This window comes from Sinohyriopsis cumingii, chromosome 1 (assembly GCF_028554795.1).
Source record: "Sinohyriopsis cumingii isolate HCF-2022 chromosome 1, ASM2855479v2, whole genome shotgun sequence".
Taxonomy (NCBI): Eukaryota; Metazoa; Mollusca; class Bivalvia; order Unionida; family Unionidae; genus Sinohyriopsis; species Sinohyriopsis cumingii.
The window spans coordinates 159,241,143-159,268,086 of record NC_142961.1 but is presented as its reverse complement, the minus strand read 5'-3'; the positions used below and the strand labels follow the sequence as shown (position 1 = coordinate 159,268,086).

The window sequence follows — 26,944 nt, the reverse complement described above, 5'->3', positions numbered from 1 at the left end:
CTACGAAACTTTACATAAAAACATTCATTTCAATGTCTAGTTGGTCCTAAGTGAAGGTAGTGCTGCTCAGACATGTGTATGTGTGTGTGTGTGTGTGTGTGTGATATTGGATTTTTAACATAGCTTATACAATTTTCCAGTCATATTGCTACAATATTTGCAATGTGGCTGTTTTCAGTGGTTTCTTGTGCTAGGGCATCATGCTTCAGACAAGTAGCATCTTGTCCCATCCAGTCAAATTATCCTGACACCAGGCCAGCCAGTCCTAACACAAACCTCTTAATGCTGAGCACTAAGCAAGGCAGCTGCTAGTACAATTTTTATAAGTTTTTGGTATGACTCAGCTGGACTTTGAGCCGGCGACCTCCTGCATCTGAAGCAGATGCTCTAACCACATAGGCCACTGGAGCAGTCAGTTCATACATCCATTATGGCTGACAGAGTGGGGAATTTTTTAAAATTTTATTACAAGCCTTGTGATGATGTGTAGTTGGTCCTAATGAAAATGATATCAATCTGACATCTGGTATGGCCACCATGGCAGCTATCTTGAAATCTTATCACTTCTACTATTGAACAGAAAGTGACATCAAAATTGTGTTTGAAAATCTTGTTATGGCTTGAACATTTAAATGGAAATTTGTATCAATATATATGGAGTTTTCACCTAAAGACTTCATATGTTGTCTAGTTGACCCTAAATGAAAATGGTGGCCATGTGATGTCCAGTAGGACCACTACAGCAGCCATCTTGAAAATCTTATCACTATGCCCCCTGAATGGCAAGTCACACTGACAGGACATTTCAACCAGAAAACTTTTTATGATATCTGTGTTGTCCTTTGTGAAAAGGTGCCACTCCTACATCAGATTCTGCCACCTCAATGGCCATCTTGATCACTGCTATCTCACCTCTGTCTGCTTGAGTTAGAGTCTAGGATTTGGCCAATGTGGGTATGTGAGAAAGCTTGCCAGTAGTTCTCGTGGGTTGGTGGTTCTTCCCAGGGTTTTCCCTGGTTCTTCCTCCACCATTAATACTGGCCGCCATGCATAGCCTATTGTGTGCTGAAAAATGGCATTAAACCCCACAACAACAACAATAGCCATCTTGAAAATCCTGTTATTGCAACTCCTATCTATATTGTCATATTGACTGGTGCTTTATGATGTCTAGTTGGTTCTAAGTGGAAAAATTGCCACATGGACATCAAATATGGCCATCACTACCCCTCCTGAATGGATGGTCAGATGTACATAGAGTTTTCACCAGAAGACTCCTTGTGATGTCTAGTAGATCCTAGCAGATATGACCATCACAGCAGCCAGCCTTAAAATCATACTGTTGCTGCACCTCTTGAATGGATGGCCATATCAACCTAGTGTTTTCACCAATTGTAGCCATTATGTAAATCTTGTTACAGCTTCATTCTTCAAAATGGAAAAACCCTATCAAAATATGGTTTAACCGGAAGATTTATTAGAATGTCTAGTGACTCCTAAATGAGAATGGTGCTAATCTGACTTCCATCGTGGCCATCACAGTGGCAAGCTTCAATATCTTGGTATCACTGCTTCTGTTGGATGGATGGACTTGTTGGCATTGGGTTTTCACCAGAAGACTTCTTATGAAGTCTATATGGTCTTAAATAAAAATTATGTCAATCTGACAGTCAGTATTGCCAAGATGGCAGCCATCTTGAAAATCTTGTTATCACTACTTATCCTAAGTCTAATTGACATTGGGTTTTCACCAGAACAGTTGTTTTGGTGTCATGTTTAGCTTAAATGAAAATCATGCCTGACATCCAATGTCTATGGCAGTTAGTTTCATTGGCTTCCCTACAGCAGTAATCAAAGGACTTAATAAGACGTATCCTATTTTTGCTAATAAAGTTACATGTAAAATGATGGTTGTTTAGAACTGACTGCCATACCTTGTCATTGCCTCTTTGACAGCTGTATAAACTGCCCATAAGCAGAACTGTTTATTCTTTATATATAATACTGACTGCCATACTGTGTCATTGCCTCTTTGACAGTTAGCTGTATAATCTGCCCATAAGCAGAACTGTTTATTCGTTATGCATAGTACTGACCACCATACCTTGTCATTGCCTCTTTTGACAGTTAGCTGTATAAACTGCCCATAAGCAGAACTGTTTATTCTTTATACTTAAAACTGACCACCATACTTTATCATTGCCTCTTTTGACAGTTAGCTGTATAAACTGCCCATAAGCAGAACTGTTTATTCTTTATACTTAAAACTGACCACCATGTGTTGTCATTGCCTCTTTGACAGTTAGCTGTGTAAACTGCCCATAAGCAGAACTGTTTATTCTTTATACATAGTACTGACCACCATGCATTGTCATTGCCTCTTTGACAGTTAGCTGTATAAACTGCCCATAAGCAGAACTGTTTATTCTTTATACATAGTACTGACCACCATGCTTTGTCATTGCCTCTTTTGACAGTTAGCTGTATAAACTGCCCATAAGCAGAACTGTTTATTATTTATACTTAAAACTGACCACCATACTTTGTTATTGCCTCTTTGACAGTTAGCTGTATAAACTGCCCATAAGCAGAACTGTTTATTCTTTATACTTAAAACTGACCACCATGTGTTGTCATTGCCTCTTTGACAGTTAGCTGTGTAAACTGCCCATAAGCAGAACTGTTTATTCTTTATACATAGTACTGACCACCATGCATTGTCATTGCCTCTTTGACAGTTAGCTGTATAAACTGCCCATAAGCAGAACTGTTTATTCTTTATACATAGTACTGACCACCATGCTTTGTCATTGCCTCTTTTGACAGTTAGCTGTATAAACTGCCCATAAGCAGAACTGTTTATTATTTATACTTAAAACTGACCACCATACTTTGTTATTGCCTCTTTGACAGTTAGCTTTATAAACTGCCCATAAGCAGAACTGTTTATTCTTTATACATAGTAGTGACCACCATACTTTGTCATTGCCTCTTTGACAGTTAGTTGTATAAACTGCCCATAAGCAGAACTGTTTATTCTTTATACATAGTACTGACCACCATACATTTTCATTGCCTCTTTGACAGTTAGCTGTATAAACTGCCCATAAGCAGAACTGTTTATTATTTATACATAGTACTGACCACCATACATTTTCATTGCCTCTTTGACAGTTAGCTTTATAAACTGCCCATAAACAGAACTGTTTATTCTTTATACATAGTACTGACCACCATACATTTTCATTGCCTCTTTGACAGTTAGCTGTATAAACTGCCCATAAGCAGAACTGTTTATTCTTTATACATAGTACTGACCACCATGCTTTGTCATTGCCTCTTTTGACAGTTAGCTGTATAAACTTCCCATAAGCAGAACTGTTTATTATTTATACTTAAAACTGACCACCATACTTTGTTATTGCCTCTTTGACAGTTAGCTTTATAAACTGCCCATAAGCAGAACTGTTTATTCTTTATACATAGTAGTGACCACCATACTTTGTCATTGCCTCTTTGACAGTTAGTTGTATAAACTGCCCATAAGCAGAACTGTTTATTCTTTATACATAGTACTGACCACCATACATTTTCATTGCCTCTTTGACAGTTAGCTGTATAAACTGCCCATAAGCAGAACTGTTTATTATTTATACATAGTACTGACCACCATACATTTTCATTGCCTCTTTGACAGTTAGCTTTATAAACTGCCCATAAACAGAACTGTTTATTCTTTATACATAGTACTGACCACCATACATTTTCATTGCCTCTTTGACAGTTAGCTGTATAAACTGCCCATAAGCAGAACTGTTTATTCTTTATACATAGTGCTGACCACCATACATTTTCATTGCCTCTTTGACAGTTAGCTGTATAAACTGCCCATAAACAGAACTGTTTATTCTTTATACATAGTACTGACCACCATACATTTTCATTGCCTCTTTGACAGTTAGCTGTATAAACTGCCCATAAGCAGAACTGTTTATTTTTTATACATAGTACTGACCACCATACATTTTCACTGCCTCTTTGACAATTAGCTTTATAAACTGCCCATAAGCAGAACTGTTCATTCTTTATACATAGTACTGACCACCATACATTTTCATTGCCTCTTTGACAGTTAGCTGTATAAACTTCCCATAAGCAGAACTGTTTATTCTTTATACATAGTACTGACTACCATACATTTTCATTGCCTCTTTGACAGTTAGCTGTATAAACTGCCCATAAACAGAACTGTTTATTATTTATACATAGTACTGACCACCATACATTTTCATTGCCTCTTTGACAGTTAGCTGTATAAACTGCCCATAAGCAGAACTGTTTATTCTTTATACATAGTACTGACCACCATACATTTTTACTGCCTCTTTGACAGTTAGCTTTATAAACTGCCCATAAACAGAACTGTTTATTCTTTATACATTCAGCAAGTTATATGTATGTCCATATACTTAGGTAGTCTGTTTTTTGTTTTCCCTACAATTACTGAGATACATTAGTAGTATTAATTTTGTCATGAAGTTAGTGTTTCTCAACCAGTATTCTACCTGAAAATAATATGGAATTAGTTATGAAAGAGATTGTTTGCTTATTGTTTGTCTTAATTTACTGCATGGCTTGTTATTAAGTTGGTATAGAAAATCATGAGACAACATTCTTGGGCTCAGTGCAGGTACTGTGCCTGGTAAGTTTCCAACAGAATGGGTGTGATTTCATACCAGGTCTCTAACAAACCCAGTAATTAATACTTTGTATATTCAAGAGGCATGTCCAACGATTTGAGAAGTACAACATAGTCTTATTCTGACTCTAAATATTTTCACTGAAAGCATTGAGTTGTATCACATTGAGTAAACCTGATAGATTGAACAATTTCCTTTTTAAATTGATCAATGTTATTATGTTTTCACTTACACTGGGTAAATATCAGTTTACAGTTTTCTTACACAGCTGAGAAGATAGCAGATATGTCACAACTGACTGAGATAACATGAGCTATATCACATGTGACTGCTCATTGGTGTGATAACAGTTACATCACATTTGAATGAGAAAATATGAGCTGTATCATATGTGACTGCTTAACAGTGCACAGTACACTGCGTTTGACTGAGATGACATGACCTGTATCACATGCGACTGCTTAACAGTGAGGTCACAATTAGACTGTATTTGAGATGATATGAGCTGTATCACATGTGACTGTTTAACAGTGGGGTCACAGTTGTACTTATTTGACTGAGATGACATTACCTTTATCACATGTGACTGCTTAACAGTTAGACTACAGTTACACTAATGGACTGAGATGATGTTAGCTGTATTACATATGACTGCTTTACAGTGAGGCTACAATTATACTGCATTTGAATCATATAATATGAACTGTATCACATGTAACTGCTCAACTTTACAAGTTATATCACATTCAGAAATGATTTTAGTTAAATGTGGAAAAGCTTGTAAAGCTTATCATTTTAATGTAATGTAGCTGTTATGTTTTTGGTTGAATATGAAAAATATGGGTTCATATTAAACCTGAGACTCATGTCTGACAGCAGGTAAACAGGGCATTTCTCATTTTTACCAGATTCATTAAACAGTTTCTTAAAAATAAAATTTTACACTACTTATGATCTTTCTGAAATATTGGAATTTTTTTCAGCAAAACATGTAGTAGAAAGGATGAAAAAATAACTAAATGGTTCTGAACTGTGTACACTTGTGTGCCTTTTGAAATCCATATAAACTCATTTTTAAAATTCAAGAGAATTTAGAAAATTATGATTAAATTATTATATGACAGCAAACTTCACAAACTTTTAAACCTGGGTGCATGCTCAAACTTGTTCAACCTGAGTGAACACTCAGATTCCTCATCCTGTATGCACACTCAGAGACCTCAATCTGAACACACAAACCCCTCAAACTGAGCACACAAACCCCTCAAACTGAGCACACAAATCCCTCAAACTGATTTCATGCTGAAAGTCCTCAACTGGACTTCATGCTCAGAGTCATATTGCTTCAGTCTTTGAATAATTAAGAATTTATTATATTTTCAGAAACATCTGCAATATTTTATTATATTTTCAGAAACATCTGCAATATTTTATTATATTTTCAGAAACGTCTGCAATATTTTATTATATTTTCAGAAACATCTGCAATATTTTATTATATTTTCAGAAACGTCTGCAATATTTTATTATATTTTCAGAAACATCTGCAATATTTTATTATATTTTCAGAAACGTCTGCAATATTTAACAAATTTCTTTAATTTAATAAACATAAACTTTCAAATTTCTTGCGTGTAAATAAATTTATCTGTTTGTGAATGCATTCATCTCGAGGAGTTGAGTGAGCACAGCCCTAAAATGTCAATATATTATTTTTCAGGCATTAATAATGGTTCGTGGTGATAAGGAACAGCTAGAAATGCAGTTCAACAGACTCCAACACAAGGTCAAGGACATTGGAGAGGACTTTCGATCCAGACTGGTCAAATATGTTGAGGATATTTCTGTAAGTTGTTATAGTGCCATCACATTTTTCAATTAGTTAACTTCCTGACTAGCATACCGGTTTGTACTTAGAATACCCTGTAAATATTTTGTCACATCTTGGGCTGCATTGGTTTGCTGTCATTCATTTGAAAGATAATGTGACATTATTAGGTTATAGCCTGTAACTAATTGCATATGGGTTACGTTTATTCATCTATAAGATATTGAGTTTCAAGTTTTTAGACATTAATAATTTAAGTTCTCAGTAATACAGTCAATCTTGTATATAATGACCCATGAAGACTACCTTGTAAAAATTGTCTTAATGGGTATATGGTCTTTATAGACAGGTACATTTTTATTGATTTATGCATCTATTGGACCTTTGCAACCTGGTTGTAATACACAAGTGACCCTTACATGCAGTTGATCATTAAGGCAGGTTTGACTATGTTTACATGTAAAAGCTTGCTGACACACACACATGCACACATGCATGCACACACACACACACACATGTGCATACACACACCTTTGCAGTTGTGTGAGCTTTGTGTATGTTTTTCCAGATAAATTATACAAGCTTCCCATCCTTCGTCACATGGATTTGGATCACTTTAGGTTTTCCAGAATTAAATAGATTTGAAAATCAATTATTTTCAGGCTGCCACTGAATTTTTTTGGTCAGAATCCCTTTTGCAAACAAGTTCAAGATCAGTTCTTTCTGCTGACTCAATTTGTCACACCTTGCTTACTATGACGGGGCCCCAAGTGGCCGAGTGGTCTAAATTCTGACCATTCCGGATAACTGCCATCTCACCTCTGTCTGCGTGGGTTCGAGTCCAAGGCTCGGCTAGTGTGGTTACATGGGAAAGCCTGCCAGTAGCTTCTCGTGGGTCAGTGGTTCTTCTGTGGGTTTTCCAGGGTTCTTCCTCCATCAGTTACACTGACCGCCATGTATAGCCTATCTTGTGCTGAAAAATGGCGTTAAACCCTAGAACAACAACAACAACTTACTATGACATTGTTGTTATCAAGGCAGACATAATAGGTGCCATTGATGTGATGACATCATAACCAGTGGTTGTATATGTATAAGTTTTATTTGAATGAAGTGAAAAAAGAAATATGACAGATAATCAACAGCAGTATTATTACATTTATTGCAGTTGTGGTTAGTTGGTATCTTGAATATCATTGCTGTCTTTTTTAATTTATGCATTTCCTGTTTTATAAAGCACACTTTTAGTAAGACAAGAGATGAAAGCAGTGGTTCTCTCCCTTTAACACTCTCAAAAATGGAAAACTTGACATCAGTAAATTCATTTCCATTTTGTTCCAAACATTGACTTTCCTCGATTAACATACAAGGCCCCATAATGACAGTAATGTGTGCTGTTATTAATTAATCCAAGATAACATGTTCCTAGATTTAGATACATGTCTTTGTAATGACCGAAATGTGCACCATGCTAATTGATTCACATCATTGACTGTTTAGATGATCAGATCATATGAAGAGTTAATAAGGAATTTTAATAATGTGGGGGATTGTATTGATAACAATATGTACCATATTTTTGATGTAAGAGTTTGTTGCAAAATCATTGATTTTCATGACTTAGATACAAGGATTTAAAAGATTTAATGTGTTTTATGTGATGTAAATGTCAGTTTGGTAAAAAACTTTAATTGTCTTTAAGATGTAATAGTAAGGAAAATATTTGTACTTGTAACCTTTTTTATTATTAAAGCTCATGTTCGGTAATGAACAGAAATACGGTTTGTAGCAGCAACAGGAGTAGATAATAAATGTTATTTGTGTGTGACAGGAACATGCACACAATGATGATATATAGTAAACATTATGTTTGTGACAGGAACATGCACACAATGAGGATATATAATAAATATTGTTTTTTGACAGGAATATGTAGACAAAGGCAGTGGAGTTCCTGATGCAAAGCGTGAAAAACGGCTGAGGCAGTATGTGGACCAGATGCTGAAGGACATGACCTTGTCACACAAAGAGCGTGAGGAGCAATTGAGTCATGCTGCTCAGCAGTACCGCGATGCTAAGCGGGAAATTGCACATAAATATGAGGAACTGCTTGTAGCCTACAGGTAATAAGGTCATCTTTATGTGTCCTACCATGTACATTGGAACATCCAAAAACTGAATACCTCTTGGACAGGCATGGTTCTACCATTCTAAGCTCTGTTTGTCATAGACCATAGTTTACATAGTGCCGTTTCATCTGGTGTTGGTTACAAGTTTGCTATTGTTACTCCTAAACTTGACACTTCCTAAACGCATGTATTCCAAAACTTGGTTCCAAACAAAAATGTTGCCCCACTAACATACAATATACTTTATACACTTACTGATAATAACAACAAGAAATAATAAGTATAATAACATTTACGGATGAAAATCTTTTATTCAAAGGACATCCTGTTTGAACATAAGTACCACTACTGTGACTACTACTACTATTAAAAATACTACTACTACTAATAATAATAATAATAACAGCATTAATAATAATACTAAAAGAATGTCCATCTATTTATTTTTTCTAGTGGAAACAAATATGGGGGTGGGGTGGCACTAACCATGAAACATATCAAGCATACAGTATATTCAGACCAAAACAATTGTGAAATAAATAATTTTGGGATGGAACATGGCATAATGGATGACACAAGAATTTATGATATAAAACAAGAATTATGATAATACATAATAAGCAGAGTTGTTTCTTTTTAGATACTGTTCATAAAATAAGTTTCTGGCTCCATCCCTGCAAGAACTGATTATATGGAATTCCCAGGCTCTGTGTATCATTATGGACTCAGTATGACTGCCAAAGTTGATACTTGTAATTGTATGAAAAGCACCTGACAAATGAGACTTTATGAGACCTTATGTCAGAGATGACAATTTTGGTGAATGGTCTAAAACACTTCAAATGATGCCATAAAAGGCCCACAATCAATTCAACTTCAAATTCCATCGACATCAAGATCTCACAGACATTCTGTTGTATGTAAAATATCATTTGGGCATCAAAATAATCTTGTTAATGTCCCAATATGTGCCATAACCCAGTATTTTGCATAGTGTAGTATTTTTATAAAGTCAAATAATAGATGTTGCAAATTCCATTTGGAAATCTCCTACTTCACTAATGAATCCCTGCAATCTATCACTGCAACAAGAGTTTCAAAACTTTTCAAGAACAGATATTAAATCACTTTTACAAAATGTGCGTGAGCTAATAAAAACAAAGTCATATCTTAGCTTTGATATTCCTTCTTCTTTATCCGATGATGACTATTTCCACCTTTTTTAGCTTGAAAATGAATCAATTCCTGTAACGGAATAAGGTTTAAATCCTGGTTCAAGATAACAGCTTGCTGAAAAAGCACAAAATGTACTTCAGGATAGATGGATCCACTTGGAAACTGAATGATTTCCCCAGGATATCAGCTGAGTACCTGCATGACATCACTATTGGCATTTATCAAGTGAAACAGGCTCCAAAGTACACAAATGAACATCTTACAGACATGGGGCACTAAGAGGTTATGACATACATGAGTTTTTTAGGTCTGTTACATGTAAATATCAGGGCCCCGAGTGGCCGAGTGGTCTAAAGCGCTCTCCGTTACGGATCACTGCCATCTCACCTCTGTCTGCGTGAGTTTGAGTCTAGGATTCAGCTAATGTGGGTATGTGAGAAAGCTTGCAAGTAGCTTCTCGTGGGTCGGTGGTTCTTCCCGGGGTTTTCCTGGGTTCTTCCTCCACCATTAATGCTGGCCACCATGTATAGCCTATCGTGTGCTGAAAAATGGCGTTAAACCCCACAACAACAACAACAACAACAACATGTAAATATCCAGTCTCACCACTCCAAAAATAAAATTCATTTGCTGTTGATCCAATACAAGCTGAAATATTCCATGGACTCCATCAAATGATGGTATTGTACCTGCAAGGTTGGTGCTCAGGTTGTTGGATGCTGTGCCCATGTATCTAGTTTCCTATGGTTTCTTGGCTGAAAAAGATGGGTAAATGATGAGTTGACAAAGCATCACTAACTAGTCATCTTAAGGACGCATCATTTATTACAGAATGTGAACATTACAACAGCGAATCAAATGAGGAGTTGTTTTTCTACACTGTGACCACGACTTTTATCAGTAGTCATCTGGCTCCTTTTATGTTTATATGACAAATGATAATTTTGTATAATTTGAATTGTCATCCATATCATGATGTTTCCATTATTATGGCATCTTATTTGTGTGATACTGAGGAAGAGAGAACGATAATACATAACAATTGCCAGATTAAGGCCTTCCAGGGCCCTCGTCACTGAAAGTATTATAGTACCCCACCCCCACTACGAAATGTAAAATTTAAAAAACCCACAAATATCAGAAGCGAAAAAAGGCTGGAAAATACCAGTGCTGCTGCCATTCCAAATCGAAATACTCATACATGCAGATCAAAATGCTGATATATAGTTCATTCGATTTTATCATCAGCAAATAATTATATAAAAAATTCTGGTGCCCCTGTTGGGCTGGTGCCTTAAGCATGTGCTTAGTATGCTTAATAGGTAATCTGGCAATGTACATACCACATTCAAATGAATACATAAAGGTATATTTTTAAGATATATTCATTAATAATTTAACTTTATACGTCCATGTTGGTCTGAATAGTTTATTTATAATGCTTTTTATTCTCTCTGATGACTGGGCAGTCATTCCAGTTCTGTCTGGTCACCTCCCAGTGAATCTAAGAGGGGTCAAAGGTTAAATACAAAATATTGCTATTACAGTAACAGTTGCTCGTCTCAACTGTACAGACGACAGGAGTGCACCACCCCTGGGTCATATTGTGGGTAGATGAGTGGGGACGTTACAGTCATCAGGATTTGCTATTAGTTTTGGATAACTGCTGCCATTAGGGAATATGTGTTTAGTGAGTGCATTTCTTTTATCAGATGCTTCATCATTTCTTGTTTGCATAGATTTTCATTTTAACACCTCTGAACCTCCAGTTATATAGAAAGCCTTACGGCAAGATATTTGCATGATTTTTGCATAGGAATATGGACAAGCATGTCGGCCTACATGTACAGTATACAGTACTTTAAATATTTATGCACAAAATTTGCCTTTGAAACCTCCGTCAAATTATAATTGTCAATGTAATAATGTGACTAGCTTTACTTTAATGGTATATATGAACACATATTCATATAACGTTATTTTATTCCTTAAACTTTTTATAGACATTTTTTAATTTCTTTTTTTTGCCTTGACCGGGGGCCCCAGTTTTGAGTTGCTACAAAGAATTGAATATAGGCCTACATGCACGTAGGAGAGATAGAGAGAGAGAGAGAGTATAGTCATATATAGTTACTTTAAACAATGACAAGGTTGAAAAATACTGTGACTCATTTTTCATCCAAGTTTGTGTTCAAACTTGTACATCCTCTCATTTCACAGATAACTGTATGCAGTCAGTGTAATGCAGCATTTCCATGCTGGTGTAAAAATAGACACAGAAGGTCTTGAAAGTACAATACCTTTAGTCTTTCAGAAGTTCATTAAAAGTGCTGAACCAGTAGTGTTTTCTTTCTTATTAATAACAATATTATATCTTTACAGATGAATATATTGTTTATAAATAGATTATAGTTTGACTGTAGGCTACCTCAAGGGGTGTGGAAGATAATTTATTTATTTTTCTTCTAAAGATAGAAATACAGCAGTGTTTGTGTTATATAGCCATGAAAATATAAGTACACAAATACATAAAGAACAGTTGTCATTTCCAGTTTAGGTAAAAAAAAACATGTATTCGGTGAAAAAGAAAATGTACAGGCCCCTGTTAACGCCTCCTTTACAGCCATATTCAATAATATCAAACAATCATTTAAATATTTCAATAACATTAAACATCATTCAATAATATTAAACAATATTGTATTGAGAACCAGTTTTTTTATTTTATGGTTAAGTACTTTTTTGTCAATGTATTTTAGAAACAGTTTAAGTTGACGTATAAGTTTGATACAATTTTTGTCTACAATGGACACTTTTGGAACAGTTTTAGAAACTAAACTTAATTTATAGAGCTTTATAACCTCTAAAATAATATAAATTCCTACAAATAATGAAAATGCGTGTTGCAAATTTGAAACTGAGTGAATAGCTCCTTGTAAAGCAGTATCTATGAGAAGTAAATGGAAAAGATGACTACTTTTCATGTCTTTTTTATAGTGTATTGACAACCTGTAACCATGGCAACAGACACGTGAACACAAAACTGATGTCAGAAATAAATGTTAACCACCTCATGTGTACAGTATACATTATATAAGAACATTTGGAGAGGGGGCAGAAAATGGCCCTTACTCAATATAGTCTTTTGCACAAAATTTGTTGATTTTTTTTCTACTCTGCTCCTGGCTGGTACTGAATAGCATTTTAACTGAGCTCTTGAAACCAAAGGATATTATATTGTCTGCATCCTTTTGCAAACAACATAAACACTGATCTACCATGGCATAAACACCGATCTACCATGGCATAAACACCGATCTACCATGGCATACACACCGATCTACCATGGCGTAAACACCGATCTACCATGGCATAAACACTGATCTACCATGGCATAAACACTGATCTACCATGGCGTAAACACTGATCTACCATGGCATAAACACTGATCTACCATGGCATAAACACCGATCTACCATGGCATAAACACTGATCTACCATGGAATAATGTACTGGGAATTGGGATCTCTGCTGTTTGCTTTCAGTTGTGAATTGGACAGATAGTATTATATGAATAAACTTAGCATTGTTTGACAGAACTAATAGCATTGTTTGACAGAACTGATAGTATAATTGGACAGAACAAATAGCATTATTTGACAGAACTAATAGTATAATTGGACAACAGATAACATTGTTTGACAGAACTAATAGTATAATTGGACAACAGATAGCATTGTTTGACAGAACTAATAGTATAATTGGACAGAACAAATGGCATTGTTTGACAGAACTAATAGTAAAATTGGATAGAACAAATAGCGTTGTTTGACAGAACTAATAGTATTATTGGACAGCACAAATATTATTTGACACAATGAATAGCATTTGTTTTTACTGCAGATCTGGATCTGTACTGTTTGTAGTTGGGTACTCATTATCTACAAACAGATAAGGTCCATGCTATGATATTTGTCATGACCATTAAAAGACTATTACTAAGATTTCTCATATTCTTTGTTTGACATGAAGACTAGGTCATGATCTTTCGCATTCAAACGTCCTTGCTTGATTGCAAATTACAAGGGTCCAATTTTTTTCAGTGATGGAGTTGTTTTTGAGTCTATTTGTAGGTGTAAAATGTTAAGGACATATGGGGTCTTAACAATAGGTGTGTCAGATACCACAGTGGGTGGGGTCAAGTTCAAGGTCACAGCTCAATATTTTAAGCTTTCAATTACAAATTCCCATTCACTGTATAACTAGCCATTTTGAGATTAAGTAATGACACTTGGTATACTTGTACATATAATTTGAATGTGTTGTTTAAGACATTTGGGTTTCAGTCTTGTAGGTAAGTGTAATAGTTTAATATTTCAGTTTTATCTCACACTTTCTTTTCCATTCTATAAGTTTACACACTTTTGAGATTATGGGACTTGGTATACTTGTGCTGGTTTACTTAATGGCATCTCATGTATCACAATCAAGGCTTTATCTTAGGTGCAGATCAGTTGTTTATCTCTTTGTTGCCATTTTTGGTTGGCAGTAGAGATGTGTTGATTCATCGGCACAGCAAAATTATCTATGATGATATGCTGCATTAAAATCTGTTATACTTCTGGAATATCCCAATACATATTGTATTACAAGTGTGACAGCACTTCAGTATGGTCACACTTGTAGGGGGTGTATTACAAGTGTGACAGCGCTTCAATATGGTCACACTTGTAGGGGGTGTATTACATCTGTGACAGCACTTCAATATGGTCACACTTGTAGGGGTGTATTCTGACATATTGTATTACAAGTGTGACAGCACTTCAATATGGTCACACTTGTAGGGGGTGTATTACAAGTGTGACAGCGCTTCAATATGGTCACACTTATAGGGGTTGTATTACATGTGTGACAGCACTTCAATATGGTCACACTTGTAGGGGGTGTATTCTGACATATTGTATTACAAGTGTGACAGCACTTCAATATGGTCACACTTGTAGGGGGTGTATTCTGACATATTGTATTACAAGTGTGACAGCACTTCAGTATGGTCACACTTGTAGGGGGTGTATTACAAGTGTGACAGCACTTCATTATGGTCACACTTGTAGGATGTGTATTACAAGTGTGACAGCACTTCAATATGGTCACACTTGTAGGGGGTGTATTACAAGTGTGACAGCACTTCAATATGGTCACACTTGTAGGATGTCTATTACAAGTGTGACAGCACTTCAGTATGGTCACACTTGTAGGGGGTGTATTACAAGTGTGACAGCACTTCAATATGGTCACACTTGCAGGGGGTGTATTACAAGTGTGACAGCACTTCAATAGGGTCACACTTCTGTTATTCATGAATTAAAGTTGAGAAGGTATCATTAAAAGGTATGTAACAATACATGTAGAGTCATGTTTTGAAGGTAAGTTCACTGCTCATACCAAAAACTTACAAAAATGGTACTAACAGCATCCTTGCTTGGCGCTCAGCATTACGAGGTTAGTATTAGGACTGGTCAGCCTGGTGTCAGGATAATGTGACAGCGTTGGACATCATGCTACATGTTACATGTCTGCGACATGATGCCCCAGTGCTAGACATCACTATAAACTGCCATACTGCAGTCATTATAGCGATATGACTGAAAAATTCTTAGAGCGATGTTAAAAAAAATCTTAAATCCAAATCCATCTTATCTTCTTTTCCACTCTATAACTTTAGAGCTGTTGAGATTATGGAATGTGTATTAGTATAATTGTATGAATCATTAGTGGGTGTATCAAGTGCCATATTGGAGGTCCTATCTTTAAGGTCAAGGTCATGGCTCAACATTTTTAAGTTTTTCCTCAGTTTCCTCTCCAATAAATACTTTAGGTCCATGTCATATTAGGGTAGAAGCTTAGTATGTATACCTTATAATTAGAAGAAGGTATGCGGCATAACACATCAGGGATTCCTGTCTTTAAAGACAAGGTCACAGGTTAATATTTTAGATTTCAGTCACATTTTTTCATTTGAATCAAAGAGCTGTTCAATATAAATGGATGAAGCTTGGTATGCATATATATTGTCAATAGAAAATGTACTGCGTTGCACTTTTGGGGTCTTATCCTCAAGGTCAGTATCAAAGGTCACTATTATAAGGCTTTGATTTGAGATTTACTGAATAGAAGCATGTATACTTGTTCATTGTAATGCATCCATATATTAGTCAAGATTTTATATTCAGGGTCAAGGTCACTGGTTTTGTAATTTATTGATACATACCAAAATTTGGATATTTTCTAGGATGATATACTGCATCAATATTTATTTTACCTCTTCCTGACTTTTCCACTATATATTGTGGGCAGTGTACAGCTCTAATATGCAGGGCAAAAAAGTTCAGTGAATTTGCATGTTATCTTCTGAAATAAAAGAAAATGTTAATTTACTCTGATTGAATTATACAAAATTAAGCTACAGTATCAAGTAGTGAAAACATGTATTATATCATATTGTACAACTTTTGATGACATTGTTTCTTCAGGAATTTGCATCTTACCTGTGTACACCTTTTGATGACATTGTTTTTACAGGAATCTGCATCTTACCTGTGTACACCTTTTGATGACATTGTTTTTACAGGAATCTGCGTCTTACCTGTGAGATGCGTGGTATTGATCCAGTTGATATGGGTCCAGATGAACACCTCTTCAAGTTGAGTGACCAGGAAATTAACTCTGCCCACCTGAAGGAGATTAGTAGGCTTAAGAATGAACTGACCAGTCTTCGTTCAGAATTGGATAGTATCAAACTGAAGGTGAGGTGACCATTATGTGGCAAGGGAAATAACTCTAGAAAAATCAAATAAACTTTTATTTCTAAACAAGAATTTTATTCAGATACAGTATTATTGGTTCATTAGATGATTGAGTTGCCTTATTGGTCATTTTTTTAATGAAGCTCTCAACTGTTTGTATTTTTGTATGACATTCATTGTAAGATTTTAAACAGAATTTAGAATAATTTTTACATTGGATTTATAGGTTACTGCATTTGTATAGGACAATATGAACGAGGTTTTCTCAGCGATATTGAACAATGTTTGGAGTGTAGTATTGCTACAAAATAAAATTAGTTAATATTTTCTCATACAGATGTTTTAAGCTTTTTATTATTTACTCATTTTGCTTTTTTACATGAGGTTGAATAATAAGGACACACTAACAGAAACCAAGTATGATTTATGCTGGATTCCAAAGTAGAGACACAACCATAGTTCAATAAATGCACAATAGCTTTATTCATGTGTACATAGCACTCCCAGCAATCTTTGAACTGGGTAGCATATCATGCACTCAGTAATTTGTTTAAAAAAAATAAATCTTGTTTTGGTCTGCGTAATATTTAAATTTAGAGCCATATTGTGAATGACTGTACCTTGAATAAACATTTCCAGTTGGTCTGGAATGGAGGTATTTTATTTTTCTTTTGATACAAGTAAATTTTGCTTTTCTAGTTGGCTGGAATTATTAGTTGGGTCAATTCCATATGATGTACATGTGGCTAGAGGAACTGACCTTGATGCAGCTGTACATGTGTTTCTGTTTTGTCATTGATAGTTTGGGATCAAAATGTGGGAAAAATATGAAATTCTTGTAATTGAAATTCTCAAGAAGACACAGGATTAAATATTGTTTGTTAGGGAATGTAAAATTCATTTTGTTTAGGAGTGCAGCAAATTCTCCTTTGGAGTGTAATTTGTGATTGAAGTGTAGTCTAAATTGCAGTGCAGTTTCACACTGTGGATCAAATTTTGGAACCCATGTAATTCTGATTAGCAGAAATAACTAAAAAATATACATTTTAAGGAAATTTAAGTTGCCAAAAGGTAAGTATATTTTATTGTCCTTGTTATTACCAGCTATAGATGGCATATGTTTATGCCCTATCACTGACATGCTCTTTGTTGGAGGGACCCCAGCTGTATACTTGACCTGTTTGACCCCAGCCATATACTTGACCTGTTTGACCCCAGTTTTATACTTGACCTGTTTGACCCCAGCTATATACTTGACCTGTTTGACTTGCATTGCTACTATAACTCCAAATATGTTCTCAAAAAGAAAAACGGAAAATTGCAAAGCAGCTGGTGCATGACAGCCCATTTGGCCAGTGGATATATGGCTTCTTCGTCATCTTGGCTTATTGACTCTTTGGTTCTTGATTTCTGCCAAAACCTGTCTTCATTTACAACTTTTTTCAGATTTGTTGTTTGGACTTGCTAGTAAAATGGTATATTTCTGAGGGAGACAGGATAGCCTTTGGCCTTAATATGCCTTGCCATGCTATTTTTATAGACCCTTGAGAGCACAGCTCATGGTGTGAACAATTCAATTTGCCAATAGTTATGAACATTTATTCCAACTTATTTTTAAATGATCAGAATGTTACTTTCAATACTGCATGTCTTACGTTTGTTGTGGACATTGTTTGGTTGTAAGTTTCAATACTGCATGTTTTATGTATGTTGTGGACATTGTTTGGTTGTAAGTTTCAATACTGCATGTCTTACGTTTGTTGTGGACACTGTTTGGTTGTAAGTTTCAATACTGCATGTCTTATGTTTGTTATGGACACTGTTTGGTTGTAAGTTTCAATACTGCATGTCTTACATTTGTTATGGACACTGGTTGTAAGTTTCAATACTGCATGTCTTACATTTGTTGTGGACACTGTTTGGTTGTAAGTTTCATTTGTGGCTCAATCAACTCATCCACGTTGTCAGCTTTACGATGTATATTTTCTAATGGACCAAACAGCTTGCTTAGTTCATCCAGAGACAAATCTAATCAATCAAAAGCTCTGGCTTCAGCTACATCAGCGTATATTGTTTGTTTGCAGTAAGAAAGTACTTCTTACTATTTGTTAGGAAGTACTCCTAACACACGATATAAATTTTAGACATGTAGTACAGTATGAAGCAGTGTGGTATGGATAAATATGGCACAGTTCAGACAATGTAAAACTAATGGAGAAACAAATGAGCATATAATAATACCAGTAAATGTTTTTGATGATAATCTAGATAGATTTTATGTTACCTAAATTTATTACATATTTCACAATGAGATACTGATATATCATTGACAGAAAAATGATGTCACTACAGTGGCAATACCACTTTTGTTGGTGGTATCACTCTTGTAGCTATTTTCTTTTCCCATTTAGGAAATATATCTGCCATAATATATGTTATTCATATCTGTAATTCCATATTTAAGCCCATTACATTTTTCTTCTGCTCCATCTCTCTCTCCATCAGGATGAACAGATTGTAAAATGTGTCAAGACTGTTCATCCTCTAGTATACATTTCTTTAATCAATAAGAAGGTGCCATAAAAAGATACATAACAAATGAACTCAACAAAATGAAAGCTTAGGGTATTACCTTTTTAAAATTAGTTTTCAATATGAATGAGTTTTGATTGCAAACTGAAATTAAGTGACACTTGCAAGTTGGGTACAGTGTCTGTTACTAAACTAGACTGAAAACTTGTCAGGGTAGAAAATTCATGTGACAGTTTCAAGTTGGGTACAGTGTCTGATACCAGACTAGACTGAAAATGTGCCAGGGTAGAAAATTCATGATTTAATGGAGAAATAAACAAAGCAAAAATCTAAATTCTAAACAAGAAAACTCACAATAATAAAATCTTTTGACTAAAAATGTTAGACTCTGAAATTTGTTGACATGGCAACTTTGTTATGTTTCTGCAGTACCCCCTACAATGTTCACTGTATGAATTTGTTATGAAATGCATTAGTGAAATTAAAACCTCTCTGTTTTCATTTGGAAAGAGTCATTAATTTGATAAAATACACAGTTTGTAGTATTATTTGTACCTGCTAAATTTGTAAAAGGTCATCATCCTAAAATTACTGCAACTTTTGGAACTCTTTATTGATTTAGTAATGCAGTCATTAATTGCATTAGCACATAATGGAGTAAAGAACCATGCAAAATCAATGTATATTGCCTTAAAAATATAGTATATAATAATGTAAAAAAATGTGTTTTTTTTGAGTAAATATACAGAAATATTTTGCTCATTGAGTGGAAACATTTTGTATTGTCACTCATGACTTCACAGGTCATGACTATGCAATGTTTTCTACTCCACTTGTGAAATAATTCTTTATATCTACTTGCCTTGGATGCGCAAGGGTGGTGGGTTCGATCACCGGCCGAGTCATACCAAAGACTTACAAAAATGGTACTAACAGCTGCCTTGCTGGGCGTTTAGCATTAAGAGGTTATGTTTAGAACTGTTCGACCTGGTGTCAGTATAATGTGCCTGGGTGGGACATCATGCTCCATGTCTGTGGCATGATGCCCCAGTGCTAGACATCACTATAAACTGCCACACTGCAGACATCATAGCGATATGACAAAAATTTTTTAAGACTACATTAAAAATCCAAATCACATCACATCACTTCACACCTTTATATCTACTAAAAAAAACCCAGAGATATCCTCTGTGTATTATTACACACCCCAAGGTATGGGTCCATCCTGCAGTGCTGGTATTTTTGGAGATATCCTCTGTGTATTATTACACACCCCAAGGTATGGGTCCATCCTGCAGTGCTGGTATTTTTGGTGCACTTCTCATGAATTGTCATAATTTTTTTAAAATCAATTTTAAGTCATCATCATGAGACTATTACAAGGCTAATGGTATCATTAGTAATGAGCTTTGTAACTGATCAACATATATTGTAGTAAAAACTTGTCATTCTGCCATGAATAGGTTGTAAGTATTTCTAATGGTTTTGGAGTTTTACACTTGTTGCAATATTTTCAATCATTGTTTTATTATACAAATGAAAATTAGTATTTTTCTTAGAAATGCAAAAAAGTATTTATTGGTGACAATTGTTACATTGAAGGTTTAAAGTGTTGTCTTGTTTGCTTTCAGTTTGGTATTGGTGATGATGATTACAAGAATCTGAAGTAAGTTATTCTGTGTTTTGTTTTCTCTACACACTGTTAACTTGTAAAAAAAATACCAAAATTATATAAAATATTTGTATAAATTTTAAGAAGGGCCATTTAACACACCTTTTACAGGATTCAGAGTTTTGGCTGCTTAGTGGTTACCATGCCAGACCCATGAATAGAAAGATGCATGTGAGAATCCATTCCTAACCAGACTGATTGAGCCTCTGATTTGTGCTCATGGACTTGGAACTTTACTCAGATTGCCTAGGCACATTATAACCTTTCATGTGTTGATGTACCTTCAAACACTAATCAATCAGTCTATATTTTAGGCATTTTAGGCATTTAAGATTGCCATCTGTCTCTTGAAAATCCTGTAGGATAACATATCAAATGAGTACTCAGTTAAGTTTCATATCAAGTGAGTATTCAGTATTGTTTCATATCAAGTGAGTATTCATTATAGTTTCATATCAAGTGAGTATTCATGTAGTTTCATATCATGTGAGTGTTCAGTAGTTTCATATTAATTGAGTATTCAGTTTAGTTTCATATCAAGTGAGCATTCAGTATTGTTTCATATCAAGTGAGTATTCATTATAGTTTCATATCAAGTGAATATTCATGTAGTTTCATATCATGTGAGTGTTCAGTATAGTTTCATATCAGTTGAGTATTCAGTTTAGTTTCATATCAAGTGAGCATTCAGTATTGTTTCATATCAAATGAGTACTTGGTAAAGTTTCACATCAAGTGAGTATTCAGTATAGTTTCATATCAAGTGAATATTCATGTAGTTTCATGTCAGGTGAGTGTTCAGTGTAGTTTCATATCAGATGAGTACTCATTAAAGTTTCATATCAAGTGAGTATTCATTATAGTTTTATGTAAAGTAATTATTCAGTATAGTTTCATATCAAGTGAGTATTCAGTTTAGTTTCATATCAAGTGAGTATTCAGTTTAGTTTTGTCAAGTGAATATTCAATATAGTTTAATGTGAAGTGAGTATTCAGTACATTTTTGTGTCAAGTGGATATTCAGTATAGTTTCATGTCAAGTGTGTATTCAGTACAGTTTTGTGTCAAGTGAGTAATCAGTATAGTTTCCTTTCAGGTGAGTATTCAGTATTGTTTCATGTCAAGTGAGTATTAAGTATAATTTCATGTCAGGTGTGTATTCAGTATAGTTTCATGCCAGTATGACATCACATCATGAGCATATAATGGAAGATTGACATGAAGCTGTTAAAGAGCTTTCTGCACCATATATGAAAATAATGAAGAACATGTGTGCCTAGGTTACTCAGTTTATTACCTCAGTACATTAAATCATTTATTACCACAGCCCTGATTCATCAAGCCATAAAAGTTAATTTGTGCACAGATATATTGAAAGTCCAGAGCAACATGAAGACAAAAATTTGCTTACTAAAATTGTGCCCAAAACATATGAAAATCTTTGGTAAACATTTCTTTAAATAGCTGCCACTTCAATAACTAACCCAGATCACTAACAAACTATATAATCAGTTTCAGGCCTCCCTTCCAGGCCTATATTTTATCTCATTCCCTATAAAATCCATGTATTTTTTAATACTTATATTTTTGCCCAATAATTTGTCAAAGTTTCTTATATCACTATAATTTGGATGAGAGAAACATATCCTAGCTTTTCATGTCTTTTTTTATATAGAAAAGTGTCAGCAAGGACATGGAATGATTCATCATGATGGCTGTACTCAGTATATGACCTCTGTTTGCGAGTTCCCAATGATATATATGCTTAATTTATTTTTTACATGATATGTGCAAGTAAAGTTTACATGAATTTGACAGAACTTGCTAATTATGTACCTAAGTGGAAATTTGCAATATTGAAAAAGAGTTAATTCAAGAGTACTATTTTCTTTCACGATATAATTATTGCTTTTATTGTGTATGTAGATTATGCAACTTTGAGATTAATTAAGTCATTTATAGAAAATTTGTATTTCTAGTTTGTATTCCTGATTTGTATTTTTAGTTTAAGAGTTATCTCCCTTAACTCAGTCACTGCAGAAAACCACGTTTCTGTTGAATACTGTTGTATTTCTAGTTTTGTATTTCTAGTTTAAGAGTTATCTCCCTTAACACAGTCACTGCAGAAAACCACGTTTCTGTTGAATACTGTTGTATTTCTAGTTTGTATTTCTAATTTGTATTTCTAGTTTAAGAGTTATCTTCTTTAACACAATCACTGCAGAAAACCACACATCAGTTGAATACTTTTGTGTATAGAATATTATTAAAATCCATTGAAAGTTTGATACAAAATCATTAAAATATGTAGTTTTTCTAAAAGATAACTGTGCCTAAGTGAAAATGGCACAATTGGCTGAAATTCATTGTTTCCTTTTGATGAAAATATAAATGAACAAATTGCTCTGACAAATGTACACATTTTTCTTAGGCCAGGTGAGAAGTCTCTAGAGACATGGGCAGCTGTACGCAAACAGCTGAGGGAGTTTACACTGAATACTCAGCAGCAGTTGGAAGATGAAAGGACACGACTGATGAGTGAAAATGAGGTATTGAAGGAGCAGCTACGGGAAAGTCAGAACTACATTGACATCCACCTAGCCAGGTTAGAATGTGATATATTAAAGAATGCTGTAGTCATCTGATCACTAACAGCAATCTTCATTAATAAGCTTTTGTCTCATGAGATAAAAAATATGAAACCTAATGGAGATATAATTGATAGCAAACTTAAGAAATTTTGCGATCTGAAATTCTTCCGATTTTGTGTGGATGAGGAACATGATAGATCCCAAATCATTCTTTGTCTGTAAGCTGAAACATTTATGTCATGAATATATTATATCCACAGCATCTGCTGGGGTCTTCTGTATTTTCAATCTGTCTCAATATTCTGTGTAATGGAAACAAGATCTTCAGCATTATTAACATTGGCACAAAGAATGTTCCATTGAAAAGATTGTATTTTGGTCTGAATAAAGATAGTTTGTTATAAATTGAAGGAAGTAATGGTTGAGTGTCTTTGTAGTTGGCATGAAATCTTTTGAAGATGGTACATTATTTTTCCAATTATAAGGAAGCAGTTTCAAGCACCATGTTTTGGACTATTGCAGAGGCCTATGATTGCTTTTTTGCATTTGACAGGTACAAGCAGGAGGTAGTGAAGCTGAGGCGCCTTCTGGGGTATGATGAAGATGGAGGAGTTGTTGCAGTCACAGATAGGAACACCAAGAGTAAAAATAGACGTCATTAATATCACCAACCCTAGTATATGCTTATAGAGTCATAATATAGACAACTGATAGAAAAAATACTCTGTGATGCCAATCTTTATCCTTTAAATTTTGTCTTTGTTTTTCTGTATTTGCCCCTTTTCTTTAATTCTTAAGAACACATTTTACTATCTTTGACAGATTTTAGGATAATCTAAAAAGCAAGCAATCCTTGCTAAATGCATTTAGAATTATATTCTGTATAATGTAACTTTGTTGTATCATTACTGTTTAACACATGCCTAGTTTGATGTTGGTAAAATTACAAAAGTCCTTCTTGAATATGGATAGGAGTTTGGAACAATTCTTTGCCAAAAATTAAATTTAAACAAAAACAAAACAATCTAGGCAATGAAACAATTTTTAAAAATATTAACTATGTTTAGAGTTTCTTGAAATGTTATGATGGAATTTATGGACAGGTTTCATTATAATGTGATACTCATTTAGATTAATATTTAAAGTATTGGAGTAAGCTGGGCACATGCATTGATTAAATGACAGTGAAGTCTATTTTTATATTTGAATGAATTTGTACAGTGTAGTAGAATTGACTTATGCACCACAAACTTTTTATTTTTTAAAATAATTATTGATGATAAGCACTTCAAGTTAAAACAGAGTCAGGAATGTTGATTTGTGATATTATTTTCCTGTAGCCAAGAATTAGAATTGTACCTAAACTTGTCAACCAGGAGGCAAACAGCGAGTAGAAATAGTACTCAGATTGCACTGCTCAAGTTTTTCTTCGGGAGAATGCCGTAACTTTACCATGTACAGACACCAGATATACTTTTATAGCAAATTGCAGCTTAATGCAGATCAAATTGTTTCACTGATTGGATTTTCATTTGCAGACATTTTTTAACTAAACATAACTGACAAAAATGATTGTTTTGGAAGATGTTAACTCTACATTTCGACTAAGAACTCCTATTGCCAAGGCAATCGTCTATACTTTAAAATTTGTGATATGATATCTTCTTTATAGGCATTTTTTTCCCAAGGAAATAGTCTGACATCTGCAGAAGAAGTTATTTGCTTGAATCATTTTTTTCACCTTAGAGCTAAATAAATAGCAAAGTGCTAAATAAGTAGCAAAGTGCTAAATAAATAGAAAAGTGCTAATTAAATAGGAAAGTGCTAAATAAATAGCAAATACGTCATTGTATTAAAGCAGTTCCATCCTTCTTATGTCATTAAGAAAGAAGAAAGAAGAAAACAAATTTGCTGATTCAATTTTTTAGCTGACATAGAAACCAAAATGAACAAGAATGCTGAAGGTAATTTGTGATTTTAATTGCTTTAGCTGACCTTTCATGTCCACAAGAACTGTTAATTATATTTAGAATTTACTGTGCATTTCTGTTTTGTGATATTTTCTATTGTATTGACTGATTAAATCATCCCTTAATGAGTATATGTATCTCTTTGATCTCAGGGTAAAGATAATTCGTGCAGTCAAACTTCATTGTGGTTTTTCACATGCTACTTCCTGCAGTGATTGTCACCAAAAGGTGATCACAATATATGTCCAAGGTCAACTTCTTTGAAACATTTTCTTTTAAGAGCAATATAACATATTTTCTTCAAAGGATCATCATCGGACTATGCCCACAAATGCACAGAGGGAAGGAATATCCTTTAAGATTGATGGCCAAGGAACTCAAAAGGTCAAGGTCACAGAGACAAGTTATTTAAGGTTTTGATGGTTCAAGTTTTAAATCTGGCATATACTCGTCATGAATGACTTGACATGGATAATATCGCTACTGGTGTATAAATCCAAAGGTCAAGGTGACTGTGGTCTGTTTCTTATATTATTTTGGTGGAACATTCTTATATTGTATGGCTTTGGAAAGGCATTAGAATTTTGACAAGATTAACCAATGTACATGGCACTTCATGGGATGAAAGATCAACGCAGTGAAGATCAGTGTCATGGCTTTAATTTTGGGAGGTAGGTGGGTAAATAGTCTTCGATTTCCACACATGAATTGCTATCAGATAGCACAGAAATTGAGTGTTTAAAAATTCATAGGGGTTTTATAGTTATTTATTGCTGGGGCTGCATAGATATCATCACAGGCAGGATGATTAATTTACAGATTTGTAACTGCCATTCAGTTTGTATATGTATTGATTTTCAAATGTGAATTACATAATCATTTTATCACAGAAGTACAAAATGTACCAGTAAAATCAGATATGCGGTATTTGTTATGTTGTAGCTTCTATATGTTGTTTATATTTTAAATTGTTTAAGTAAACAGTTTGCAATCTGCCTCAAGACATTCCGTCCATATCTATGCACAGTGCCATTTTTTATACACGATAAATAGATGACTATGTATTTATGAATAAATTTTATTTTTACACACTTATTATTGTTTTTTTGTCTACCAGAATATACATAAAACTAGGAGGGATATAGCATTTGCAGTTCTTATTGCCTCTCCATAGTTTGGTTTGGTATGGTTTTGTTGTTTTCTGGCACAGTAACACAAGTTGTGCTGAGGCAGTTGGAGTAAAGTGCCTTGCCCAAGGATACATGACATCCTCAGAATCTCCATGTGCAGACAATATTCTAGCCAAATTTTATTTGTCTGTGTTGAGTTGTTTTTGTGCAATTTTGTTAACACATTTCTTGGATGGCCATACATATGTATGGATTAGTGATCACCAATCCATCCATCCATCTATCTGTTTGATGCAGTTTGTTAGCAAGAGTGCATAAAAATCACTTAACAAGGACAAAATGTGTTTCTTTTGCATTTATATGTTGATCACATGTTTAGATTTTCCTAACATTTCAACTTTTTGGAC

General features: G+C 34.4%; 1 protein-coding gene across 1 annotated transcript in view; it reads left to right on the top strand.

The window, feature by feature from the left end:
• LOC149808231 (coiled-coil domain-containing protein 78-like) overlaps positions 1-26,494 on the top strand; it is a 111,885-nt gene extending 85,391 nt beyond the window's left edge. Inside the window, exons 16-21 of the mRNA XM_089975237.1 lie at positions 6,421-6,546; positions 8,455-8,651; positions 16,465-16,639; positions 20,806-20,840; positions 23,278-23,451; positions 23,991-26,494. Coding sequence (XP_089831363.1) covers positions 6,421-6,546; positions 8,455-8,651; positions 16,465-16,639; positions 20,806-20,840; positions 23,278-23,451; positions 23,991-24,099 — 816 coding nt within the window. The 3' untranslated portion in view covers positions 24,100-26,494. The remainder of the gene's footprint in view (positions 1-6,420; positions 6,547-8,454; positions 8,652-16,464; positions 16,640-20,805; positions 20,841-23,277; positions 23,452-23,990) is intronic.
• The last annotated feature ends 450 nt before the right edge of the window (positions 26,495-26,944 follow it).